General features: G+C 36.9%; 1 protein-coding gene across 3 annotated transcripts in view; it reads right to left on the reverse strand.

Annotated features, from left to right (window-relative positions):
• SMAP1 (small ArfGAP 1) overlaps positions 1-22,622 on the reverse strand; it is a 224,708-nt gene that overhangs the window by 84,545 nt on the left and 117,541 nt on the right. For all 3 annotated transcript variants that reach the window (XM_036767086.1, XM_036767088.1, XM_036767087.1), the window contains exon 4: positions 15,855-15,930. In XM_036767086.1, the coding sequence (XP_036622981.1) occupies positions 15,855-15,930 (76 nt within the window). The remainder of the gene's footprint in view (positions 1-15,854; positions 15,931-22,622) is intronic.

A 22,622-nucleotide genomic window follows, 5' to 3' on the forward strand; every position in this document is an offset into this window, starting at 1 on the left:
ACAGCACAATATTAATTTTCTTCAACTAGAAATCACAGCCCTTAGTGAATGGGCTAACAGAATCAGAAGAGACAGCATCGAGTTGTTTACAAAAATGTTTAATTAGTTTACCACACTTTAATCCACCTCAGGACTTCCACAAAATTCTGCTGTACTTCATAGGCTGGCCTCCCCATAGAATGTAAGTTCCTTGCGGACAATAGCTAATTCATTTTGTTTTTGTAACCCTGGAGCTTACAGCACAGTGCCTGGCACAGGATAAGACTATAATAACTGCTTGTTGACTGACTGAATGATTAAAAATACAGTAATTTAGTAGCTCCATCAAAACACTTTCACAAATTTACACAAATACACACTGAAAATAACTTTAAATGGCTAACCTCTAAAAGCTTCCTTTTCTCCTGACCTTTCGCCACTTGTCCACACAACCACCTACTTTAAAGAAAAAAAAAAGCTCTACATGAGTCAACTCAGATTACAGTGAAGTAATAAAGCAAATACAATTTGCTAAAACAATCAACTTGAAGCAGAAAATCTTCTGCCCCTTAAGTGTCTTTGGATCTCTCTTTTTATTGCAAGAACAACCTAGCTGCTAGCTGAGAATCTGGGACTCCCACACCTAGACAAAGGTGGCCCTGAATACAGTCCTTGCCTACATTGTTTGAATTGTATTTTCTTCTCACTTTCAGAACAATGATTTCCAGAAGCAAATGATTATCCTGAGCTCCAAGTGTGACAGGCTGGAAGGGCCCCGTATGGCTTTTAATATTTTTACTGGGGTTTGGTGATGCCACTATTGCTACAAGGCAAATGCTGCCCCTATGAAAAATGGCAGCTTCATCGACAACCTAGAGTATTTATGTGAATTGGGGGCAAAATCTTTTGATTCCATATATGCCTCAGGTAAATGAGTTTTTAGTTATCCTTCAAGTACTCTCTAAGAACAGTACAATGAGACTCCTGTATCTGTCATTTTTATATAGTATTAATGCCATTCCACAGCCACTCAAAGTACCCTATAAATATCATGCCACCATAGTTATCTTTGCAAAACATCTGTAAAAGAGGTAATAGTTTACATATACATATAAAATACCAATACAATAGTTTTGTTTTGTTTCTTTTTAAATAAAAGTCAGAAGACCTGGGTTCTGGTCACAGTAGAGTATTTGACCCCAAATATGTACCTAATATCACCGGGTACAGTTTTCTTATCTTTAAATGGGAACATATCAGGGCAGCTAGGTGGAGCAGTGAGTAGAGCACCGGCCCTGGAGTCAGGAGGACCTGAGTTCAAATCTGGCCTCAGACACTTGACACGCTTACTAGCTGTGTGACCTTGGGCAAGTCACTTAACCCTAACTGCCCTACCTTCCCCCTTGCCAAAAAAAAAAAAAAGATTTAATAAATAAATAGGATGTGTTTGATTTTAAAAAAAAATAAAGTGGGAATATATCTGTCTTACCTCCAAAAGAATATGTGACCTTAAAATGAAACAACAGAACAAAATATGAATAATAGATATGGTTGTGAAAAGTTAGAAGAAAAGAGCAAATGCAATGGTCCAGAAAAGAATTAACTACAAGTTATTATAATGAGGAAGAGGAAGAGGAGGATGACTTATAGAGAGCTTTAGAGTTTGCAAAGTACCTTCCTTAGAGCAGCATTCCCACTGGTAGAGTGATTGTATTTCTCTCCTCCTTTTAGAGAGGATCAAATTAAGACTGAGAAAGGTTAAGTGACTTGATCAATCAATTAGAATTTATGAGGAAGAGCTTACTATGTACCAACCATTGGGCTAGGTGCTGTGGTTACAAAGAATAAGAAATGAAACATTAACTGCTCTCTCATAAAACTTACGTTCTATTACAGCCTTACATTTTGATGGCTAAGATTACATAGTTATTAAGTGCAACAGTCTAGGATTTGAACCCAGGTCTTCTGCCTCCAAATACAGACTCTATTATACAACAATGACTCTCAAGAAGGACTGATAAACATGGTCCTAAGCATGTCCTAAGATCACAGGGAAGAGAAGAAACCAAGGCTAACACTGCAATTTAAGTATTGTGCTTTATTTTCTAACTTCAATCTTGAATATTATCAGGAAACTAGAAGAGGTATTTTTAAATAATCTTCCAAATAAAATAATATAGTCAGAGGAAAAATTTAAAGACTAATGAAAAAAGTGTTAAGCCCAGGAAAGACAAATCCTTCATCTGTTCTGGCCTACCACATATACAAAATTGTACCTACAGCACACAATGAAGACAATTCCACAAGAAAAACATCATATTTAATTTTAAAATATTCATACAACCAAAATTCCTTCATGTGTTTAGAAAGTGAAACAATGGTTTATCAGCACTGCTAAATGAAATGGTTTCATAAACTACTTAAGGCAATGCATGCACCCATGAACTGTATTAATTTTTGAACTCTCTTCCGCGCTGAGAATAAAATTAGTCTTTGTTACATGAGTATTTTCTCACTATACCATCCTAAATGCAGATATGTCCACAAATTATAGAGAGCATTTTATCCAACAGGTGAATTTTCATAGCTGTCATTCACAGTAATGTAAAATGTATTCTTTTTAAGGCATAATACCCACTTCCTACATTGCCAAGTTTTAAGAAATACACAAATGTATTTGACTATAAAAGTTATAACAAACTATGTTATATTTCATGATATTAATGTGGCACTAAAATTACTAATAACGGCAGTGCTTATAACAAGATCAGAATGGGAAAAGAACAATTTTAATTAAAAATTAATTTGATTTGTATACAATTTCTTGGCAAAATGCTAAAAAAATCTACATAGTTTAAGACAGAGTAATAGCATAACATATGTAACCAAGGAATATGGATTAATACTTCCATTTACAAAGAACTTAAAGTAATACATGGAAATATACTTTTTAAAAAGTTATAAATATCCCACAACATTTCAGGGAGTAATTAATTTTTCTTGTCAAGATTCCTAATACTTGGTACAAAGGTCAAGCCTTTGGTTCCTTAAAAATAAAAAACCTGAATAAAGGGATTAACATCTTTTCAAATACCAACTACAGTAATTTGATTTAACAATCCAACATAAGCAAATAACTGCCTTAGTTAGAAATGCTGTAGAAAAGCATCCTTCCTGCCCCACCCCTGAGGCTGGAAAAGGTGAAAAAGAAAAAAAAGCCCAGATGTGAGCAAAGGCTGGGACATTCCATTAAAAGGAGCAAAGAAGAGCAGTCTCACGGCTACTACCTAAGAAGCCCTTCTGGGTGCACTGAGGCAGGGATATAGACAGATGAAAAGCAGGACCAAGAAAATGGAAAATAGCCCCTTAGACCTTTAGTCTGGCAATCTGATGCTAGGCAAGGATATGATAGTAAATGCTTAACAACTAGTTTTACAGGAAAAGAAAAATTGCACATAACGCACTTTTTAGTTTAATCTGCATTATTAACATTTTTTTCATCACTTGAATCTAGACGAACAAAATAACAAACCAAGCCATGATGTGTCTTGTTTGCCTGTACAAATGCTCACACAGCGGAGCCCTGCCCAAGAGTAATAATACCTACCTAAAGCCACAACAGCAGGAGGCAGTGAGTCAAAGGAGTTTTACTAGTAATCTGAGGAAGGTTTGGAGAGCACAAACTTCAGGAATGGTAATGGATGAGTTCCTACCCCATTTTACTTGTCAATATGTAGAAAATTTTTGATTGGGGGCAGGGGGGACGGGGGACAGGAAGGACGCTGCTAAGATTACTCTTTTGGTATTTTTTTTCCTGCTATTTATTTGGCTAACATAGAGACAAAGACTGGTGATTTGACTGGTAGAGAAAATAAATCTCTTAGATCTTTACCAATGCAGGCTGCCACCTTCTCTGCATCTTATAATCTAAGAGAGTTGTTCAGGGTACTGAGAACCAGGAGTCAAGGGACAGGACTTCAACCCAGGTCTTCCTGGCTTCAAGACTGGCTTTCTATCCTCTCTATACCATATTTCTGCTTCTCTAATATGTTTCAGCTGAATGCTCTGTTATTTGACCTGTTTTTTCAGTGTGGTCCATCAAACAGTCTTCACTGGATAGGACCTAAAATTGCGTATTTCACCTATGTCATGCCAAATAACCTAAGGGACAACAGGGTTGTAAAGGAAACCAATTACTTAATAACACAATTCAACAAATACAATAACTACTCAGCTTTAAGATATCAGTCTTAAAAAGTGGTTTCCTTACAGCAAGTCTATAACGTTGTATCCAAAGAACCTAATACAATTGCATATAGCTTATTAAATGCTTGTTTAATATAGTTGTATGTTAAGTGCTGTCGAAGGCTCACAGCCAGCCCTGTGGGAAAAGAGAGCTGCCTCCATTCCCAATCAAGGCCAAACAGGCTGGGTCGGGTCTCCACACTCTCAGCAACACCTGAGCATGACACCACGCACAGGGGATCCACGAGGGCATACACATAGCTAAACCTTTTACATAACTGGCAATAAGCCTCCTTTAGCCAAGCTAGCATTGGCTAAAATTCCTATGAAAGCTTTGCTGCTACCTTGAATAAACGAGACTTCTCCACCTCTGTCTCTTCATTGTTCCTGATCAGGGTCCCCGCTGGCCGGAGACCCCTCCCCCAGGGAGCCGAGCAGTTGTATAATTAACTGAGAGAGCCTCAGGCCAGGTAATGAATTGCCTAGTGTTACTAAGTGTTGGAAGTAGATTCAAAGTCTCCTAACTCCAAAACCACTATTCTTTCCATCATTATACAATGATTTCTCTTCAAATTTATTAAATATCTACCATACATGCAGATCATAATAAAAAGGTATGAGATCAATACAAAATGTTGATAAAGAGTCAGTCCTACATGTCAGGAAGCTTATAATTTAACTGGGAAACAGACAACTATAGCACATGACAAATGCATTTAAGATTTGCACAACACTGCTGTTAGAGCCCAGGAGGGCTGACCTTCACTGATTTTTCAGGGTGGAGTGTGGTAGAAAGTAAAGGAGGGCTTCCTGGGCAAGGCAGTCCTGGGGTTTAAAGAATTTAATAGAAGAGAAAACTACAGATTGGGGGTGGGGAACCTACGGCCTTGAGGCCACATATAGCCCTCTAAGTCCTCAAGTGCGGCCCTTTGACTGAAGCCAAACTTCATTTGTTCTGTTAAGTTTGGGTTGGGTCAAAGGGTTGCACTTGAGGACCTAGAGGGCCACAGGTTCCCCACCCCTGCTAGAGATGATTAAGTCTGGCAATCATGCAAAATACAAATTAAAAGGGTAGGCATTCTAACTTACAGAAACCCCAATCACCTGGAATATATTCTAAAACAAATATTCTAAAGCATATACCTTTCACAAAGCCCACTTTACTAAGAGGAAGAGAACCAACCAATCATAAAACTTAAGATTTAGGGCTAAAATAGACCTTAGAAAACATCTTGTTCAAAGCCCTCATCTTATAGATGAGGAAGCTGGGGTTCAAAGAGGATTTGATCTGAGGTCTCACAAGTAATAGATAATAGAGCTGGGACTGGAATCTAGCTCCTCTTATTTCAAATCCAATACTGCTTCCACAACTTTCTATGGCATGGATGGAAGGATGGATAGACAGATACACAGACAGACCGTCATAGAGGTAACACTGAGTTCTCAAAGGCAATACCCGAAGAATGTATGTTCTATCAAGTTCTACCAAGATGGAAACATGATAGACAGTTCTCTGAGGACAAATCTGGCTAAGGTTGGCAAGGTTGATCACTGTTCTCTGGGTTATAGATTTATCAGCCACTACACCTTTGGAAAACCATTTACTAAATTGTAGTAGTGGAAGCACTTAAGTAATGATTTCCTGCAGTCATCAAGAAAGAGATAAATTATATAAATCTGAAAGTGTGTGACATTGTAGAATGAACTATTGGAAAGACTTTGAACAATCGATTTCCATCAAAAACAGTTAAGACACAGAAATGTTGGTAGTTGAAATATTAAACCAGCACTAAAAAAATCACTGATGTGGAACACTTAGGTCCCTGATGAAGTCACATAAAATAATGGTAGCTCACATTTACATAATTCTTTCAGTTTTGTAAAATAATTTACATTAATCATGCCATTTCATTCTCACAATAACCCTGTGAGCTTGTTCAGTTCAGTCGTTTTTAAGTCCTGTCCAACTCTTCTGGGCCCCATTTGGGGTGTTCTTGGCAAAGATACTGGATTGGTTTGCCATTTCCTTCTCTGGTTCATTTTACAGATAAGGAAATGGGGTAAACCTGGTTAAGGGACTTTTCAAAGGTCATACTAAGTGTCTGAGGGCAGATCTGAACTCAGGAAGCTGAATCCTCCTAACTCCAGGCCTAGCACTCCATCCACGAAGCCACCTAACTGCCCAACCCTGTGAGCTAGGTACAGTTATAGCCCTGTTTTGTGGATGAAGAAATTGGAATTCAGAGAGGTTAAGTGCCTTGTTCAGCACCACACAGTTAATAAATCAGTATCAGAGGCAAGATTTAAACTCAGATCTTATTCACTCTAAGTCCAACACTTTACATCCACTATACCATGCTGCCTTGGTATATAAAATAAATGTCAATATAAAAGATAAATCACTCAAAATGTGATTAAAGATAAATTAAAGCATCACTATATATTTATGTCTTGTTTTCATCAGAAATTAATGGAGAGAATTTGAGCAATTAAAAGTATTTCTGCAGGTACAAAAAGAATGCTTTTTGTCCTCTAGATTAATTAATTCTAAATTATGGTATAACTGAGAAAATTTAAAGAGCAAAAAAAACCCCTCATTTTTCTTTTCAATTCTATAAAGATAAAGAGTTATTAACTGCAAAATATTCCATTTTAAGCTTTTCTCACTGACCTACCCCCCCCAAATTATTTTATATTTATTTTGTAAATATTTCTTATGTGTGTATGTGTGTGACAGTGTGTGTGTGACTGTGTGTGTGTGTGTGTGTGTGTGTGTGTGTAATGTTGTTTTCCCCCAATCAAATGTAAGATTCTTGAAGGCAGGAATTGTTTCCTTTTTCCTTCATGACTCCCTTTCCACAGCACAGTGCCTGACACATACAACATATTTAATTCTTGCTCAAGGAAGGCATGAATAAATTTTTAGGCTGCATGCCTCTGAATGGACTTTCTTCTTTCTCCATGAGCTCTCCTTTGGTGATCTCATCTACCACCCTACAGATTCAATGATCACTTCTACATATATGACTCTCAAAGTTATTCATCCTATCCTACTTTCTCGATGTCGACACATGTAGGAGCATTTTTGATTTGAAGATCTTTCCTTCCCATTAATAGGCCATGTGACCTGCTTACATCACAGGAAGCCTAAGGTACATGGTAGGACGAGCTTCCTGACAGGAAAAGGAAGTTGTGTCACAGGAAATGAGAGAGAGAGAGAGAGACAGACAGAGAGACAGAGAGAAGTTATGGCTGCTGATGGCCACCCTTGTGATTGTTAGAGCTGAACGGGCTGACTGAGCTGCACTGTGAGTTTGTCTTGGGAGAGCTTTTGGGATGGCGAGGATGGCAAGGCTCCACGTTGTGATGTTGTGTATTGAATGCTTTACTGCTCTGATAGATTGGGTAAAAGGCTGGCGGGATCTGGTTCTCTGGTGTCTGAATAAATGGTTTACTTCTTCTATCTTCTATGTGGAGAGTCTCCTATACTTTGTGATACAGAACCACATAGGCATTTTGACAATTATCATCTATGTTGCTATCATTGCCTTACTGTTTCAACATCTTGCAAACATTACAATCTTAACGTAACCTGAACTGAACACAGCTTCTGTCCTAAATCCACACCTCCATTTCTATTTCTGCATGGCACCAAAATTCTCTTAGGAACTCAAGTTTGTAACTTTGGAGTCTTGTTAGTTCTTCTCTCTCCCTCTCCATTCCCCATATTCACTGGGCTTCCAAATTTTGACATTTCTTCCTCCACTCATTTCTCACAGGCAACTCCTTCTCTCCACAATGCAACCACTCTAGTTCTAGATGTATGTATGGCTCTAATAGCTTCCTTTATTAACTGGTCTCCATGTCCCCAGTCTCTTGCCTCTTCAATCTGTCCTTTATCTAGCTCTTCCTAACCAATACAATAAAATACAAACTTCCGAGCTTGACATTTCAAGACCTCCACAATCCAGCACTAACCTGCCTTTACAGTTTATTTTACATTATTCACCTTCATATACTGCATATTCCATTTTAACTGGACTCCTAGCTATTCCGCTCTCACATGCCACCTCCTCCAACCCCTAGGTATTCACATATGCTGTACCCCATGTCTAAAATGCAAATCCTCATCTTTGGGTTTCAGAATTCTTATCCTACTTTAAGGCTCCAATCAGGAAACCAAATTCTCTGCGGGTTCTCTGATGCCTAAGATGAAAGAGTTCTCTCCATCCTCAAATCTTCTCAGAACAATTTACCTGGCTCTTCTGCCATCACTTCCTACCTAAAACAGCAACAATGACTGGTGTTTCCAGAGCCCATTAAAGACTGCAAAGCACCATCCATGTATTCTTGTTAAACCTCATGATAATCTTATGAAGCACAGGTTTATTTGTCATGCCACCCATAGAATATGTTGCTTCAAAGTAGGGACTATTCCATTTTTGACTCTGAATTGCCAATACCTAGTGTAGTACCTTAAACATTTTAGGGGTTTGAAAAATATTTGCTGAATTAACCTGAATCTACACAAAACAACAATTAGGAATTATTTTAAACTGAAACAAGATAATTTCCAAAGAGAATTGCTTCAATCATTTTTCAACTTTTTTCAACAAATACTAGTGCATTTTTATTGTTTGTCTATAGGCCCATACCAGGTTGTGTTTGTCCTTCATTTTCGAAGAGGACCATGACATCACGGAAACAATGACATAACTTGCAGCTGACTTTGACTTGAGTGACTAAGGGCTGTGCAAGGTCACCGGCCTCACTTTCTCCTCCAGAGCCATCTGGATCCAGGGACCAGATATTCATCAGGATGACTGGAGATGACCCAGGATGCAATGGGAGACCCTGGCCCTTTTAGGTTAAGGCCTTTTCATGTACTCACTTAGAGGGAGGTAATGCCCATTCAGTGAACAGGCCTCTTTAAGAAGTGAGTCAAGGGATGGCCCCTTTAATTAGAAAAAAAGGAGGAAAAATCAAGCTGGGAAGGGACAACCCTCAGTGTTGCTGTTCCAAAGAGAAACAGTTAATACTGACATTCACTCTAAGCCAGGTGGGCCCAAAATACAGCCCTTAAGTGGCACTTGGGCAGGGAACTATTATGGTCCAATGTATAAGCATACCATATAGAGTTGGAAGGGACATTAGAAGCCATCTAGTCCAATTCCTTCATTGTATAGATGAAAATATTGAGGCTTAGAGTGATTAAGAGACTTCTCCAAGGTTACACAGGTATTAAGTGGCAGAGCTGGGATTCAAAGCCAGGCCATCTGACTCCAAATTTATAATATTTCCATGACAATATTCTGCCCCTTTAATGTAAATATATATTCTTGAAATCATGTAAGTGAAGAGGAAAAAACTGGTTTTTCAAAGGTTTTCCTCAAACAAGATTTGTACTATGTAACTCATCCCTACTGGTCATATACTGGCCAAGGAAAATTATAAAATTAACATTATGTTTTGTTGTATCTATATTTGTTAAACATTTCCCATTTACATTTTAATCTGGTTCTAGCAAGTGCCCGAATTTGACTCCTCTGCACTACATCATGCTTCCTCTCACATCCTGAATTAGACACTACAATTGGACAATGAGGACGAGTCCCGGATTGTGTAGGAGGAAAAAACTGAATTGGACGGAATTTGTCAAAACTGCAATTACTTTAAATGCTTCTAATCTGCCTGCTAATTTCTTTTTAGAGACTATTTTTTTAGAAATATAATCTTGGTGATTATTGCCATGATCTCATAAGAACCAAAAAATTACAGGTGACTCAGAGGGTAATGGAAAGATGCCTGATGGGTATACATAAACTGCGGCTTATTAAGGAAGAAGATTTGTATACCAGAAAGCAGAGCAAAAGAACACATTTCTTTGTATTTACTTGATAATCTCTAAGGTCCCTTTCAACTAGTCTATGAATGACCAGAAAAGAAGGAGGGGTAGTTATCTCTCAAGAATAAAAGACAAAAGATAAGCAGCTGGAATGCTGCACTAGTATGCAGAAAATATTAAAGAACCAGAGGAAGGCCTCCCAAACACTGCATAGAATCTCTACAGATAATTTACAGAGGGACATGTAAGAGAATATGGAGAATGAGGAACAGAGAGATTTTTCTTCTGCAACAGTAAAAAAGGATGGAATCACAAATCAATGTAACATTAAAGAACTCTACTGTTATAAGGAATCTGAACCCTTCCATATGCATTGTCTCCCCTTAACTGAATGTCAGGTCCTTGAGAACAGGGACTGTCCTGCTTTTCTATTTGTAATCCCATGGCTTAGCACAGCACTAGGTACATAAGAGGCACTTTTAATAAATGTTTTTCCATTCCATTCCATCTTAGTGGCCATTTAGTCCAACTCATACCCCAAATGAAAACACACTGGCATGCTTACCCAATAAGTAGTCATTCTGCTTATGCTCAAAGACTTTGAGAGCAAATCTTCTGAAACAAGTCTATTCCATGGTAAATTTCTACCCATTATTGCAGTTTCTGGCTTCTGGGACCAAACAAGAAAATTTTAATTCCTCTTCTACGTTAGAGCCAGCTATTATGATCCGTCGCTCCCCATCTTCTATCCCCCCAGTAATCTCTTCTACAGGCTAAACACTCTCAGTTTCTTCAAATGATCCTCATATGACATGGATTAATGGCCTTTTACCATCCTACTAACTTTTCTATGGATATACTCTAATTTAACAATGTGTCTTAAGCCACGGTTTTGAAAACTGAATACCACATTCCAGGTGATGACAAGGAACTGCTTCCCTATTCCCAGAAACTATTCCTTTCTTAAGGTAGCCCAAGATCATATTGGCTTTTCTAGCTGTTTTCTAACTGTTGGCTCACATTGAGTTTGCAGTCAACTAAAACCCCTGGTTCTTTTTCAAAACCAACTACTGTCTAACCATGATTCTTCCATATTATACTTGTGAAATTGATCTTTTTGTACCCAAGTGCAAGATTTTATCTCTACTGAATTTCATGTTAATATATACAGCCCATTTCTCTAACCCGTCAAGATCCTTTTAGATCCTGACTCAATCATTCATTTTATTAGTTATCCCTCTCAGCTAGATGTCATCTGCAAATGTAATGAGGATAGAAGCTAGCCTTTATGCAGGTCACTGATAAAATTGTTAAACAGCACAGGGATAAGCACAGGTCCCTAGGTAATCTACTGCAGACCTTCTCCCACACTGATATTTAACCATTAACAATTACTCTTGCATTGGCCATCCAACCAGGTCTACATCCATCTATTTTACTGTACAATGCATACTTTTCCATCTTCTCCACAAGAATAATATGAGACATTGTGTCAAAGGCTTTGTAAAAAATAAAGGTAAACTACAGGCACAAAAGCTTTCTGATGTACTTGTTTAGTTACTCTGTCAAAAAAGGAAGTTAGTCTGGCATGATCTGTTCCTGACAGAGCCATAATGTTTCTTTGTAATCATCACTTCTCTATCTGGATGTTCACCAACTATCTCCTTAGGAATCCATTCTAAAATGTCACCAGGAATCAAATTCAAACTCAAGTGTAGTTTATAAACTCTGTTCTCCCTTTTTTTTTTAATTGAGACACCTGCCTGCTCTCCCAAAGAAACCTGGGTATGTTTGTATAAGAAAGGAAACAGTAGATAGAGACAAATTAAAAATTAGGAACAGCGTGAGTAAGAAAAATTGAAGGGGAAGAATCTCAGAGAGGAAAAATATACAAGTAGAAAGGCTGGGCTTAGCAAGGAGGAAGGCCACCTTGTTGTTAAAAAATAGAGACAAAGGAAAAGAAAATGGGAGGATGATAAGGAGTTCAGAGTTACAGTCTAATGAAGAAGTGACAGATTGCTTTTATTTTTTTTCAACCCATTTAACTAGTCCACGAGTACATCCATTTTAGATCAGAGTCTAGAAGATATAGTTGCTGAAATGGGTCAAAAATTATATGAGGAAGAAAGATGGCTTTATATTTAAGAAAATGCACTTTGTTGCTGTTATTTGTCCTTCATTTTCAAAGAGGACCAATGACATCAGGGAGTGATGTCTTGATTCATGGGTGAACTGGACTTAAGTGAGGCAGAGTTGCACAAAGTCGTCAACCTCACTCTCTTTTCCAGAGTCAACTGAAGTCCAGAGGCAGGACAAAAGTGAACATGACTGGCAGTGACCCAGGATATAGTGGATAACCTTGGTAAACTTGATGTCTAAGATCTAAGCTCTCCACAGCATTTGCTTTAGCCACGTTCATGGCCACTGGAACAAACTGTTTTCATCCAACCACTTCACTTGGGGAAGTCTTCACATGCTTGGGAGAGACATCCCCCTAATTCACTGATGGGCTTCAGGCCTACTGGTTACCCTCAAGCTGATTTAGCCCATCTGCTGAGACAGTTTACTGTGTGTGGCTGCTGCATGTGCTACAGCTTCTTGGAGCCACAAGTTAGAGTTAGGCGAAAAGTGGACACCAAAGGTGGATGAGCAGCCCTCAAAAGGGTTTGGCCAGGTCCTAGTCCTCCTGGAATACCTTAGTTACCCCTGACCACCAACACTGAAAATCTCCTGTTGATAGTATATGGCTACAAATCATGGAACAGCCCTGGACAGGCTATTAGTAGAAGTATTATCCCATTTTCAAATAAGGAAACTGAAGCTCAAAGAGATTTACAAAGTAGGTACTTAGTACTTGTTAAAATAAATAAAAATCCTCATATCTTTTACTAAAAAAGTCTCTTACTAATTACTAATCAGACATAAGTGCATAATATGATTTTAACCCAATGAATGAGAAAAGCACCATGTGCATAAACTAATAAGAATATTTTAAGGACCTGACAAAAGTATTTCCCCCCAAATCCTCAATATAATTTATTAAACACCAAAAAACTGTTCTGTAGAGTTTAACTACATTTTAGACAATAAAAAACTTGCTCCCCTAGAAGTTCTAAAACAGTATAAGCACTGTAATAAAGAATGACCCTTTTCAAATTATTCACCCCTAGATCTTCACTCAACAACTTTAGAGAATGTAGTTGCACAACATTGCATACAAGTAACTTGATAAATAGAGGAGAAAGAAAATGTAACATGTGTGACTCAAGAAAAAAATTTTGAAATATTTTAAACATAGAAAACTGCCTTTTAAATCCAAATATATTCAAATGAGTTTGTCACTGATTTGGAGGATCTCTGTAACAATGTAGATCACATCTCAGCCAAGCTTGCCTATCCTGTGGGACTCCTGTCCATGTTATCCCAAAATTTTTTTTCCACAGAGGAGCCACCCAAACACCCTTCCTCACAAGGGAGGTCACCAGTGGAGGACTCTAGATAACCATCAGTCATCCCTGGCTCTTGCCACATGAAGCTGAGGCATCTTCCCTTTTGGTCATACAATTCTTTGATGATGTCCTTTATTCTTTTTCTTCTTTGGAATTCTTCACTGTTACAAGTTGCTCACATTCATAAGGCTCTCCATCACTACCTCTGGGATACTCACCTTAGCACTTCAGAGGAAGCAGTACTCCACATCTCACTGCTATATAATAAAATCAGTAAAACAGTCCTAGGAATATGCCAACTTGGATAGCAAAAGTTGGTTTATTTAACCTTCATGAAATAAAATCAAACTTAATGTTTTATTTACTCTTTCACTCCCTCGTTCTTTGGTCTAAAATTTACTATAGGCTACCTTCCACAAATCTTCTTTTGGAGCTTTTTTCTCCCACTTCTGGAACAGTCAGGTCAGTTAAAAAACCAAAAGAATGACTCACTCCTAGATAACTGTTCCACAACAGTTACTGGATATTCTGAAGAGCATACTAATGATGGCTGAATTTTTTCATAAGAATGAGCCTATTTCGCAGCCAAATTAGATTCCAAAAGATTTCTGTAGTTTTAATTTTTGTTTTCACTTTTAGTAACTGTTGTTTTTTCATGCAACTGAAAAAGGAAATTCAACTTGCCTGCAAAACTGAGACAAAAATGTTTTCTCTAAATTTCTTAACATTAATTGTTTCATCATACATGTATCGTTGGAGGGCTTAAATCTAAACTCTTAAAAAATTTAAAACATAAAGGCAATTAGCTTTAAACTGTAATTAACTGGAAAGAAGAAAAATTCATCGGAAATGGAACAAAGCAAAAAGCTGCATGTAATATTTTTAATCATTATAACATCTTAACCCTAGAAAGATTACTACATTCAGGTGATTACTTAGGCAAAGAAAAAATCTTGGCTTTAGGTTATTCCAACCAAGGTAATCCCCTGGCTCTTTCTAATTCACATTGGGCAGTCCTGGGGCATAAAACTGATTTATATCTAACCACCCCACAGCTTTAATTACTATTTCCACTGCAGCATCCTCTAAAGAATTCCAGAAAAAGTACTGACCTGCACTGGTGGAGGAAGTTTTCTCACTCGGAGTTGTCTATACCAATGAAATCACAGGTCCAGTCCCTATCCTAAATCCTAAAAAATTATTGTGAAGCTATGCTACAGAGTGGGTAGACATAAGAGGGGGTCCAAGGTTCAAATCTTGCCTCATACATGCTGGCTGTGTCACTGGAGGCAAGTTAGGTAGAACCCCCACTCCTGTTCCAGTTCTGTCATCTGTGAAATGGGGACAACAATACCACCTACCCCCCAGGTCTATGAGGATAAAGCCAAAACACTGTGCACACTCTAGTTGCTGTTGCTGTTCGTAACCTTTCAACGCCCCCAAGAAACACTTTAAGCCTCTAAGTTGCCAAGAAAGGCCAGAAAGCATTTATAGAAAGTTTCCTCTTTGGGAATTCCCTTTACTAAGGAAATTACACATCTGGTTCAGAAAACAAGCAATTAAGATTATCTTAACACACACGAAGGTTCCTAACAAAATCTTAGCCTAAATTTATCAAGTTAAAATTAATTACTCGTCAAATTATCTACCAAGCCTCTGGCCAACTATCTAAGTCATGAAGCTTATGCGTCTGCTTTGTCTGTCTACCTAACTAATGGCCAGCTTCTATTTGATCTACCTGTTAAAGCACCATTTAATTCTCTGCTCTTTAAAAATTTAAAAAAAAACAAAACACTTTTTTGTAATCGGCTTGATCTTTTTACATTTTTTCACAATTCTATATTTACACTAAAACCCTCTTAATTAATTATTAAATGTATTCTTTCAATATGCCACTCAAGCTCTATTCTATTACCTCCCTGTGGTGAGACAGTGACTTCTGATTTGCTGTATCTGAAGACCAGCCCAAAAAAGCCTGGAAAAGCTCCTCAACAAGAGGCTGGCCACCAAGTGATAAATTTTTCAGAGATAGCAACATCAGACATGTATCATTCATCGTTAATGGAAGGCATACCCACAGAAAGGGATTTTTCTAAATTAAAAAAAAAATCCAATGATATAGATATTCTCCATCACCAATCTATTTCTCACTCACTAAATCACATTAATGGTATGTAACAAGCAAATACAGGCGTCAAGCCCAATTTTATTTTTTACATCCATCACTGTAACACTTCAATTCAGAGAGATAGCCTCTATTTTTAGCACATGAGATATATTAATACAAACACATTAAGCATTTGGTAGAGAGGAAGAGATGGGGAAAATGTACTTACATTGGTAACAGTCACTGCATTTTTGTCGTAGTATTTCTTTTTTTCATATTTATCTCTGATGAAAAATTCCACTGCTCTGAAAACAAGTAACTTAAGGAAAAAAAAATTATGTGGCAATGTCTGTTTCCTTCTGACCCGCTCTCCTGACCCACGTTACCAAAGCCTAGATATTCATCCTTAATAGGACTTTCTCAGTCCTAACTCTGTGTCTTTTATTCATACTATTCTTATACTAAGAACCCAGTCTTCTCCCCCATCACACCCTACTTTTGCTCTTGCAATTATTTCCAGAAATTTTATTTTCTTCTGAAAGATTTTCTTAAGCAACAAAAATCTCTCAACCTAATACCCATGAGGAAATTTCTCGGGTCATAACGCAAAACAACAAAAAGGAACACTTGAGAGCATAGAAAGCATATTTAGCTTTTTATTTTGGTTCTCAATGTAATGTCACTCATTGTGTCAAACAGGTATCCCTGTGTATTAACAGTCATGAATAATTACCTAGCTTTGTTAGGTTGGGAAATGAGAAAAGAAAGCAATAAGAATTAAGTCAGTGGTGTTTTCTTCCACTTACGTGTGTCACTATGATTCAACTTTAATTTAAACAGAATATCCTGCTTAAGTGATCTGCCCCAGCTATTAATATCTCACTCATACAGTCGCTTTGTATTTATTTTGTATATTTTTTATATAATTATGTGCATACATGTTACCTTGCAGCCCTTGTGCCTCATATACAGGAGGTGCTTCATGCTTGTACATTAATTATGAAAAGAGTACAGGATTTAGCATTACAAATCTAATTTCAAATTCGAGTTCTACTACTTACTACCTGTGTAACGTTGGACAAGTGTCACCCTCTTAAATTCTCTGGGCCTCAGTTTCTTGATGTATAAAATGATGGGGTTAGATAACCTCTAAGGTCTCTTCCAGCTCTAAAATCTGTAATCTTCTAATTTATTTCAGAAAGTTCCCCGATCCAAAACGATCTCTCCCACTAAACTGTATCATCAATACCTGAAACTCCACCATAAAAGCTTCGTTTCCTTGAGTTAGGCACTGAATCTTGTTAAAATTCAAATGCTCTCTGGGATAGTAATATATTAAACCAGTTATTGTCAGTTATTTACATCTGATGATTAACCTTATCTGACCCTCTCCAACTGACAAGCAGTCTCAATAAAGAGCTCATAGTAGGTCCAGAGACCTAAGTACTATCTAAAGAAGACTAGACCAGGTAGTTAGAGAATACCATGCTTAACGCTAGACTTTAAATATATTGCACCTATTTGTCTTAAAATACATAATCCAAGAACAGCACTTTATTTTTTTCCTGTAAATAGTACTTTGTTTTTTCCAATTACATGTAAAGATAGTTTTCAACATTTATTTTTAAAAGATTCTGAGTTACAAATTTTTCTCCCTCCTTCTCTCTCTTCCCCCTTCCCCAAGACAACAAGAAATCCAATATAGGTTATACATATGGATCATGTTAAATATATTTTCACATTAGTCATGTTGTAAAAGAAAAATCTGAACAAAAGGGAAACCCACAAGAAAACAAAAAAAGTTAAAATAGTATGCTTTGATCTACATTCAGACTCCATAGTTCTTTCTCTGGATATGGATAGCCTTTTCAATCATGAGTCCTTTGGAATCTCTGGGACCACTGCATTGCTGAGAAGAGCTAAGTCTATCATAGTTGATCATCATACAATGTTGGTTACTGTTTACAATAGAACAGTACTTTCTAGTGGGAAAAATAAAAGGGCGTTGGGTCACATTTGAAAACTATATGAAGATCCAAATTACAACAGCAAACGAAACTTTTTCTTAAGTGCAGGTCTGGCTTTTCTTTATTTGGGGTCTCCAGAAATCAGTTACCACCCCAACCCAAATGAATCTTTCTTTCCTTGCAATCTCATAAATGGATGAGTTTATCCTGTTTCTAAAACTAAAGACTTCTGGGATGAGGTACCATTATAACTGGATTCTCTTTGCTTTCTTTATTACCATAGTCTGATATATCTATCCTGAAGTCCCACTCTCTCTTCTCTGATCTCCCTGGGTGCCAATTTTCATCAATCCTATTAAAACCTTCATATAGCATGCCATGGACTGACAAAATGATTGACAAAATCTGAACAAACACTCCCTTGTAAGACAGAAAATACAAATATTTACTCTATCGAAGGAGCATTTAACACAGTGCCAAGCCCATATGTTAAATGTTTAACTACTATTTGATAATGACAGTAAAAACAGCAAAAACTAGAAAAGTAATGCTATACCTACATCTTTAAGAAATAGACCCCAGGTAAATAACCCAGTGAATATGACTGGTCATAACCTTCTGAGGTAGATAAACTCAGGAATACCCTAAAAATCATTTACCTAGACAGTTAACGAACATTTTCCCACATACTGGGCAATTATCATATGGTACATTTATAAAAATATCTTTTAACTTACTTTCCTCCAAAGATTGCCCCCACATAAGGCATTCCATATGATTCTTGGGGTTTTGTTAGCTCAGGGATGTTAAAATAACATATCCACCAATTCATTACTTCATAAGAAAAATTTTACTAGTCAAGAAGTATATAGATCAGTAGTCTTTAAAATCCAGTATCTCATGAAGCAAGGTTTGCAATAGAGAACTCAGATTTCTTTTTCTTCACAATACAAAAACAAAAAAAAAAAATGAGTTTACTCAGTATTATACCTACGGCTGCTTTCACTTCATACTCAAAAGAACATTATATCCAGTATTAAGAATTCTAAACCCTGAAATATGAAATACTTCACTTATTAAAGAACTAAAAATTCAAAGCACATTTTCGTATTAAGAGATTTGAGGAAAGGATAAAGACTAATATTTTATCTTCTAAGAAGAGAAACTAATGACAAATTTAAATATTTGGGGGCATTATCTGATTTATACTATGTATTAAAATTTGATAATAAAATCCATTGTTTCTCTCATGAAATATTTATAACTTTAAAGACTCCCTGGTTGACTTCACTATTATTTTAAAAAGTTAAGTCTCTCTTACTCATAAAATCTAAAATAGTAAAGAAAAAAAAGCACACATGCAAGCACATGTATATATAAACAAATATGTAAAAGTTTAACTTCATATTCATTCTATTTCATCTTCTGCATCTTCTCTGTTTTCCCCTAATGTTTGTAGCTCTGAACACCTTAAGAACTAAGCAAGAAACATGTTTATGCAACTTTCTTTATACAGTATCTTCCATATCATCAAATGTCAACTTAACGAGTGATAACTACTATTAAAATTAAGAAAAAAATCAGGAAATATTTCATCTTTACTTCCCACTATCCAGACACCAAATTTCATGAGGACTTAAAGCTATCTTGATATGAATCAACAGAACACAACAAAGAACATGAGAAAAGTGGCACTATAACTCGTCAGGAAAATAACAGTAAAGACTACATTTTCCACTAATATTTAAACTTCCAGGTTATGTAACTTGAAGTTTAAAAAAAAAAACAAACCTCACAATGAAAGTAAAAAGCACTCAGTAGAGCAACCCTTTTTTCTCCCTAACTTCCCCACATCTCCCTCCCCATAAAAGGCCTTTAAAATAATACTCTGGGGGGTTCAGAAATTTTTAAACAATGCATGTATTATATTTTAACACACACACACACACACACCCATATTAACATTTCTGCTTTCATTACAGATACTTACCACTTTTGAAGACAATTAAATTACCATCTACTCCCATAGAACACAATATTCCATTTTCTAGGCACATACTACTGACAGTAGAACAACTCTGAAAAGCTCAAATAACCTCAAAGGAGAAGAACTGTTGATTAGCTCTGCTGCACAATAGATCTCATGAAAATGAAGTAATTAAAGTTTATAGATAAGACCAAAAATCCTAATAATGAAAAGCTTAATGTAAAGCTTTATCATTTGTCATGCACTGGTACATGCAGCCTATAATTAACCACATCCCACATGAGAAATTACACTTTCACAGTAGCTTTTGCATGACTTTTGAAAATTGTAAAGCTTTTAAAAAGTGACAAATCTTATTAAGTTTGTAGAGAGGTCCTATATTATGCTAGTTTAAATACTGCAGTTTAACTCAGTTTGCCTCTAGCTGCCTATAAGGATAAGGCAAGCAAGTTAGGCAGTTCTATGAATATCATAAATCTGAGAATAGGTAACTTACTACTGAAATATAAACTTCACCTCTTGGTGCTTTATGTATAAGTGAAGGATTCACTAAGAGAAATCAACATTGTTATGTCAATGAGGTAAATTCCAAAAATATTTATAGCCGCACATTAAAAAGGGGGGTAGGGGGCACGCCATGGGGCAGGGCACTGTGTTAATAAAAGTTAGAAATGTCACTAAAAGAAATCATGATGGGAAGAACAGCTAGACTAGATCAATATATAGAAAAGGACCTCCAATGGAGGAGATAACAATTTTAAGTGCTGAAGAAATTATTCTCAAGGTATTTCAAAAAAGGAAGTATATGAAACATTTGAAAACAAATTTCAGATCTAATTAAACCTTCCCCCTAAATGAAAGAGCCAATCAAGAGAATAACAACATGAAGACCCTACTTTCCAATCCATAAGGACCTTACTTTCACTATAAAAATTTTATAAGAAAAACATGCAATTTTTGAGGACATCCTTGATGAAATACCAAAAATCAACATGTAGGTTTTGTCAAGTGATAGGACACCTCTTTATAGTCACAGAACTACTGTTTGTTGACTATAAAAAGAATTTGATTTGGTAGAGCAAAATGCCACCTGAAAGATTCTCCTCTAGGAAGGTGTTTCTCAGACAAATAGCAAAATCACACAAGATTCTAAAAAAATTTAACAGAAGAGATGACTCTAGCACTGATTACTAATACTGATAAGGCACAAAGGGGGGGGAGACATGCTCACTAAAGGTATCTTAGAGTGTAATAGATTACAATCTAAATGTAAGTGAAATTCCATATAGAGATTGAGATCTTCCAAATGCTCCTATGTGTGGATAACTTTGCACCGATGGCAGCAAGAACAAGAATATTCAGAGTTTCTTAAATGAAATCCAGAGTCAATAAGGAGTTCAGCCTAATTATGCACAAATAAAAAAATCAGCGAAGAAAGCCAAAGACTGATAAACATCTGGACCCACAGAGCTGGTCTACCATATATTCTGTAGACAGATGCTACAAATAGACAATACTGGGCAAAGAATTGACAAGAGGAAGTGAGAAAAGCAGACTGCTCTGAATGAAGTAGGCAGTGATTGTAATGACCTCCTCTCCCCAAGCTTCCACTTAAAATAAGAGCCCATCTTTTTAAATAACATTCTTTTAGGGATCCTGTACAGCTATCCATCTTATCACTATCACTACTCCACAGTTTGTAGAAAATTAAAATTTGAGAGTCACACAAAAGGCAATGGTAAGGTGGCTGCAATACCCTCCCAAAGAAGAATTATGCAGAATAAGCAACATGAACCACAGGATCAGTTCGCACACATGCTCTATTTGTATCTACTATGCAACGTAAAGAGAGTTAGATAAAGGCTTCCACTGTGCTAGGGAAGCGCCCTTTGGAAGACATGAGAAGACAAGGACAAAGGCCACTATGCTACTTCATTTCCCACCAGGCTGGCCTCTTCTAGACTTCTCCACCATGTCCCAGAAACACCTTCACCCTGGAAAAATCACTTCAGTCCTGGAATTCACACCTTGGAACAACCCTACCTCTGGGGCCTCTTTATAAGTGGAAGGCTCCTCCTAAACCTTCCATTTAAGGACGGCAACCAGGACAGCCATCTTTTCATTTTCCACCAGGCTACACTCCTCCATCATGTCCTTACACTCAGTACCATTTTCCCCTTCTTCACACACTGTCCTTTTAGTTTCCTGTTGTGAGTGGTCTTCCCCCCTTAGAATGTAAACTCCTTGAGAACAGAGAGTGCCTTTCTTTTTGCTTGTATGTGTATCCCTAGCACTTAGCACAGGTGCCTGGGACAAAACAAACACTTGATGACTAAGTAAGGCCACACAGCATGGGCAAACGTGGCTTTAGATCATCATAGTGAATACAGAAACTGATGCAATCATAGACACAGTAAAGTAAGTTTTATTACTTATACTGCAAATAGTGTCCCACGTGAGTAAATATAATTTTCTTTGGCTGAGATATGTGATTCTAATGATACAGGGAATATCCCATGAAGGACTTTTTCCTCCCAATACAAGATGTCACCCACTCTGCAATTTACAATGAGTTCCCACCAAGAGGTTAAGTGGCTTACTGCCAGTATATGTCCAAAGTACAACTTGAACCCAAAGAGTACTATAAATGTTAGAAAAGTTTTCTACAAAGAAACTTGTAACAATGAACTGTAGTTTGTTTTTCTAGAGCTTTTCATGATGTATAAGATGACTTAGGTCAATGATTAGGCCAATCTTCCTATCATCTATGAAGGATTTTATGGATGGCTACACACAGTAGTAAGACAGGCTACGATGAAATGATTTTCTGATTATGGGCAAAAGTTTATTTGATAGATTACTTAAATGACTGTTGCTAGGTTCAGGATATTATAAAGTATAATACTATTATCAAGCAGTTCACCCAAAGTATTCAAGAAAACCTTGTCTTAATGTCAACCAAAGCTACTGGGGAGGGAAGAAGATAACTGGTGTGCTGTCAAGTGGAAAGAAATCAGACACTGTCTTTGTCCTAAAGTGAACA

This window comes from Trichosurus vulpecula, chromosome 7, assembly GCF_011100635.1.
Source record: "Trichosurus vulpecula isolate mTriVul1 chromosome 7, mTriVul1.pri, whole genome shotgun sequence".
Lineage (NCBI taxonomy): Eukaryota > Metazoa > Chordata > Mammalia > Diprotodontia > Phalangeridae > Trichosurus > Trichosurus vulpecula.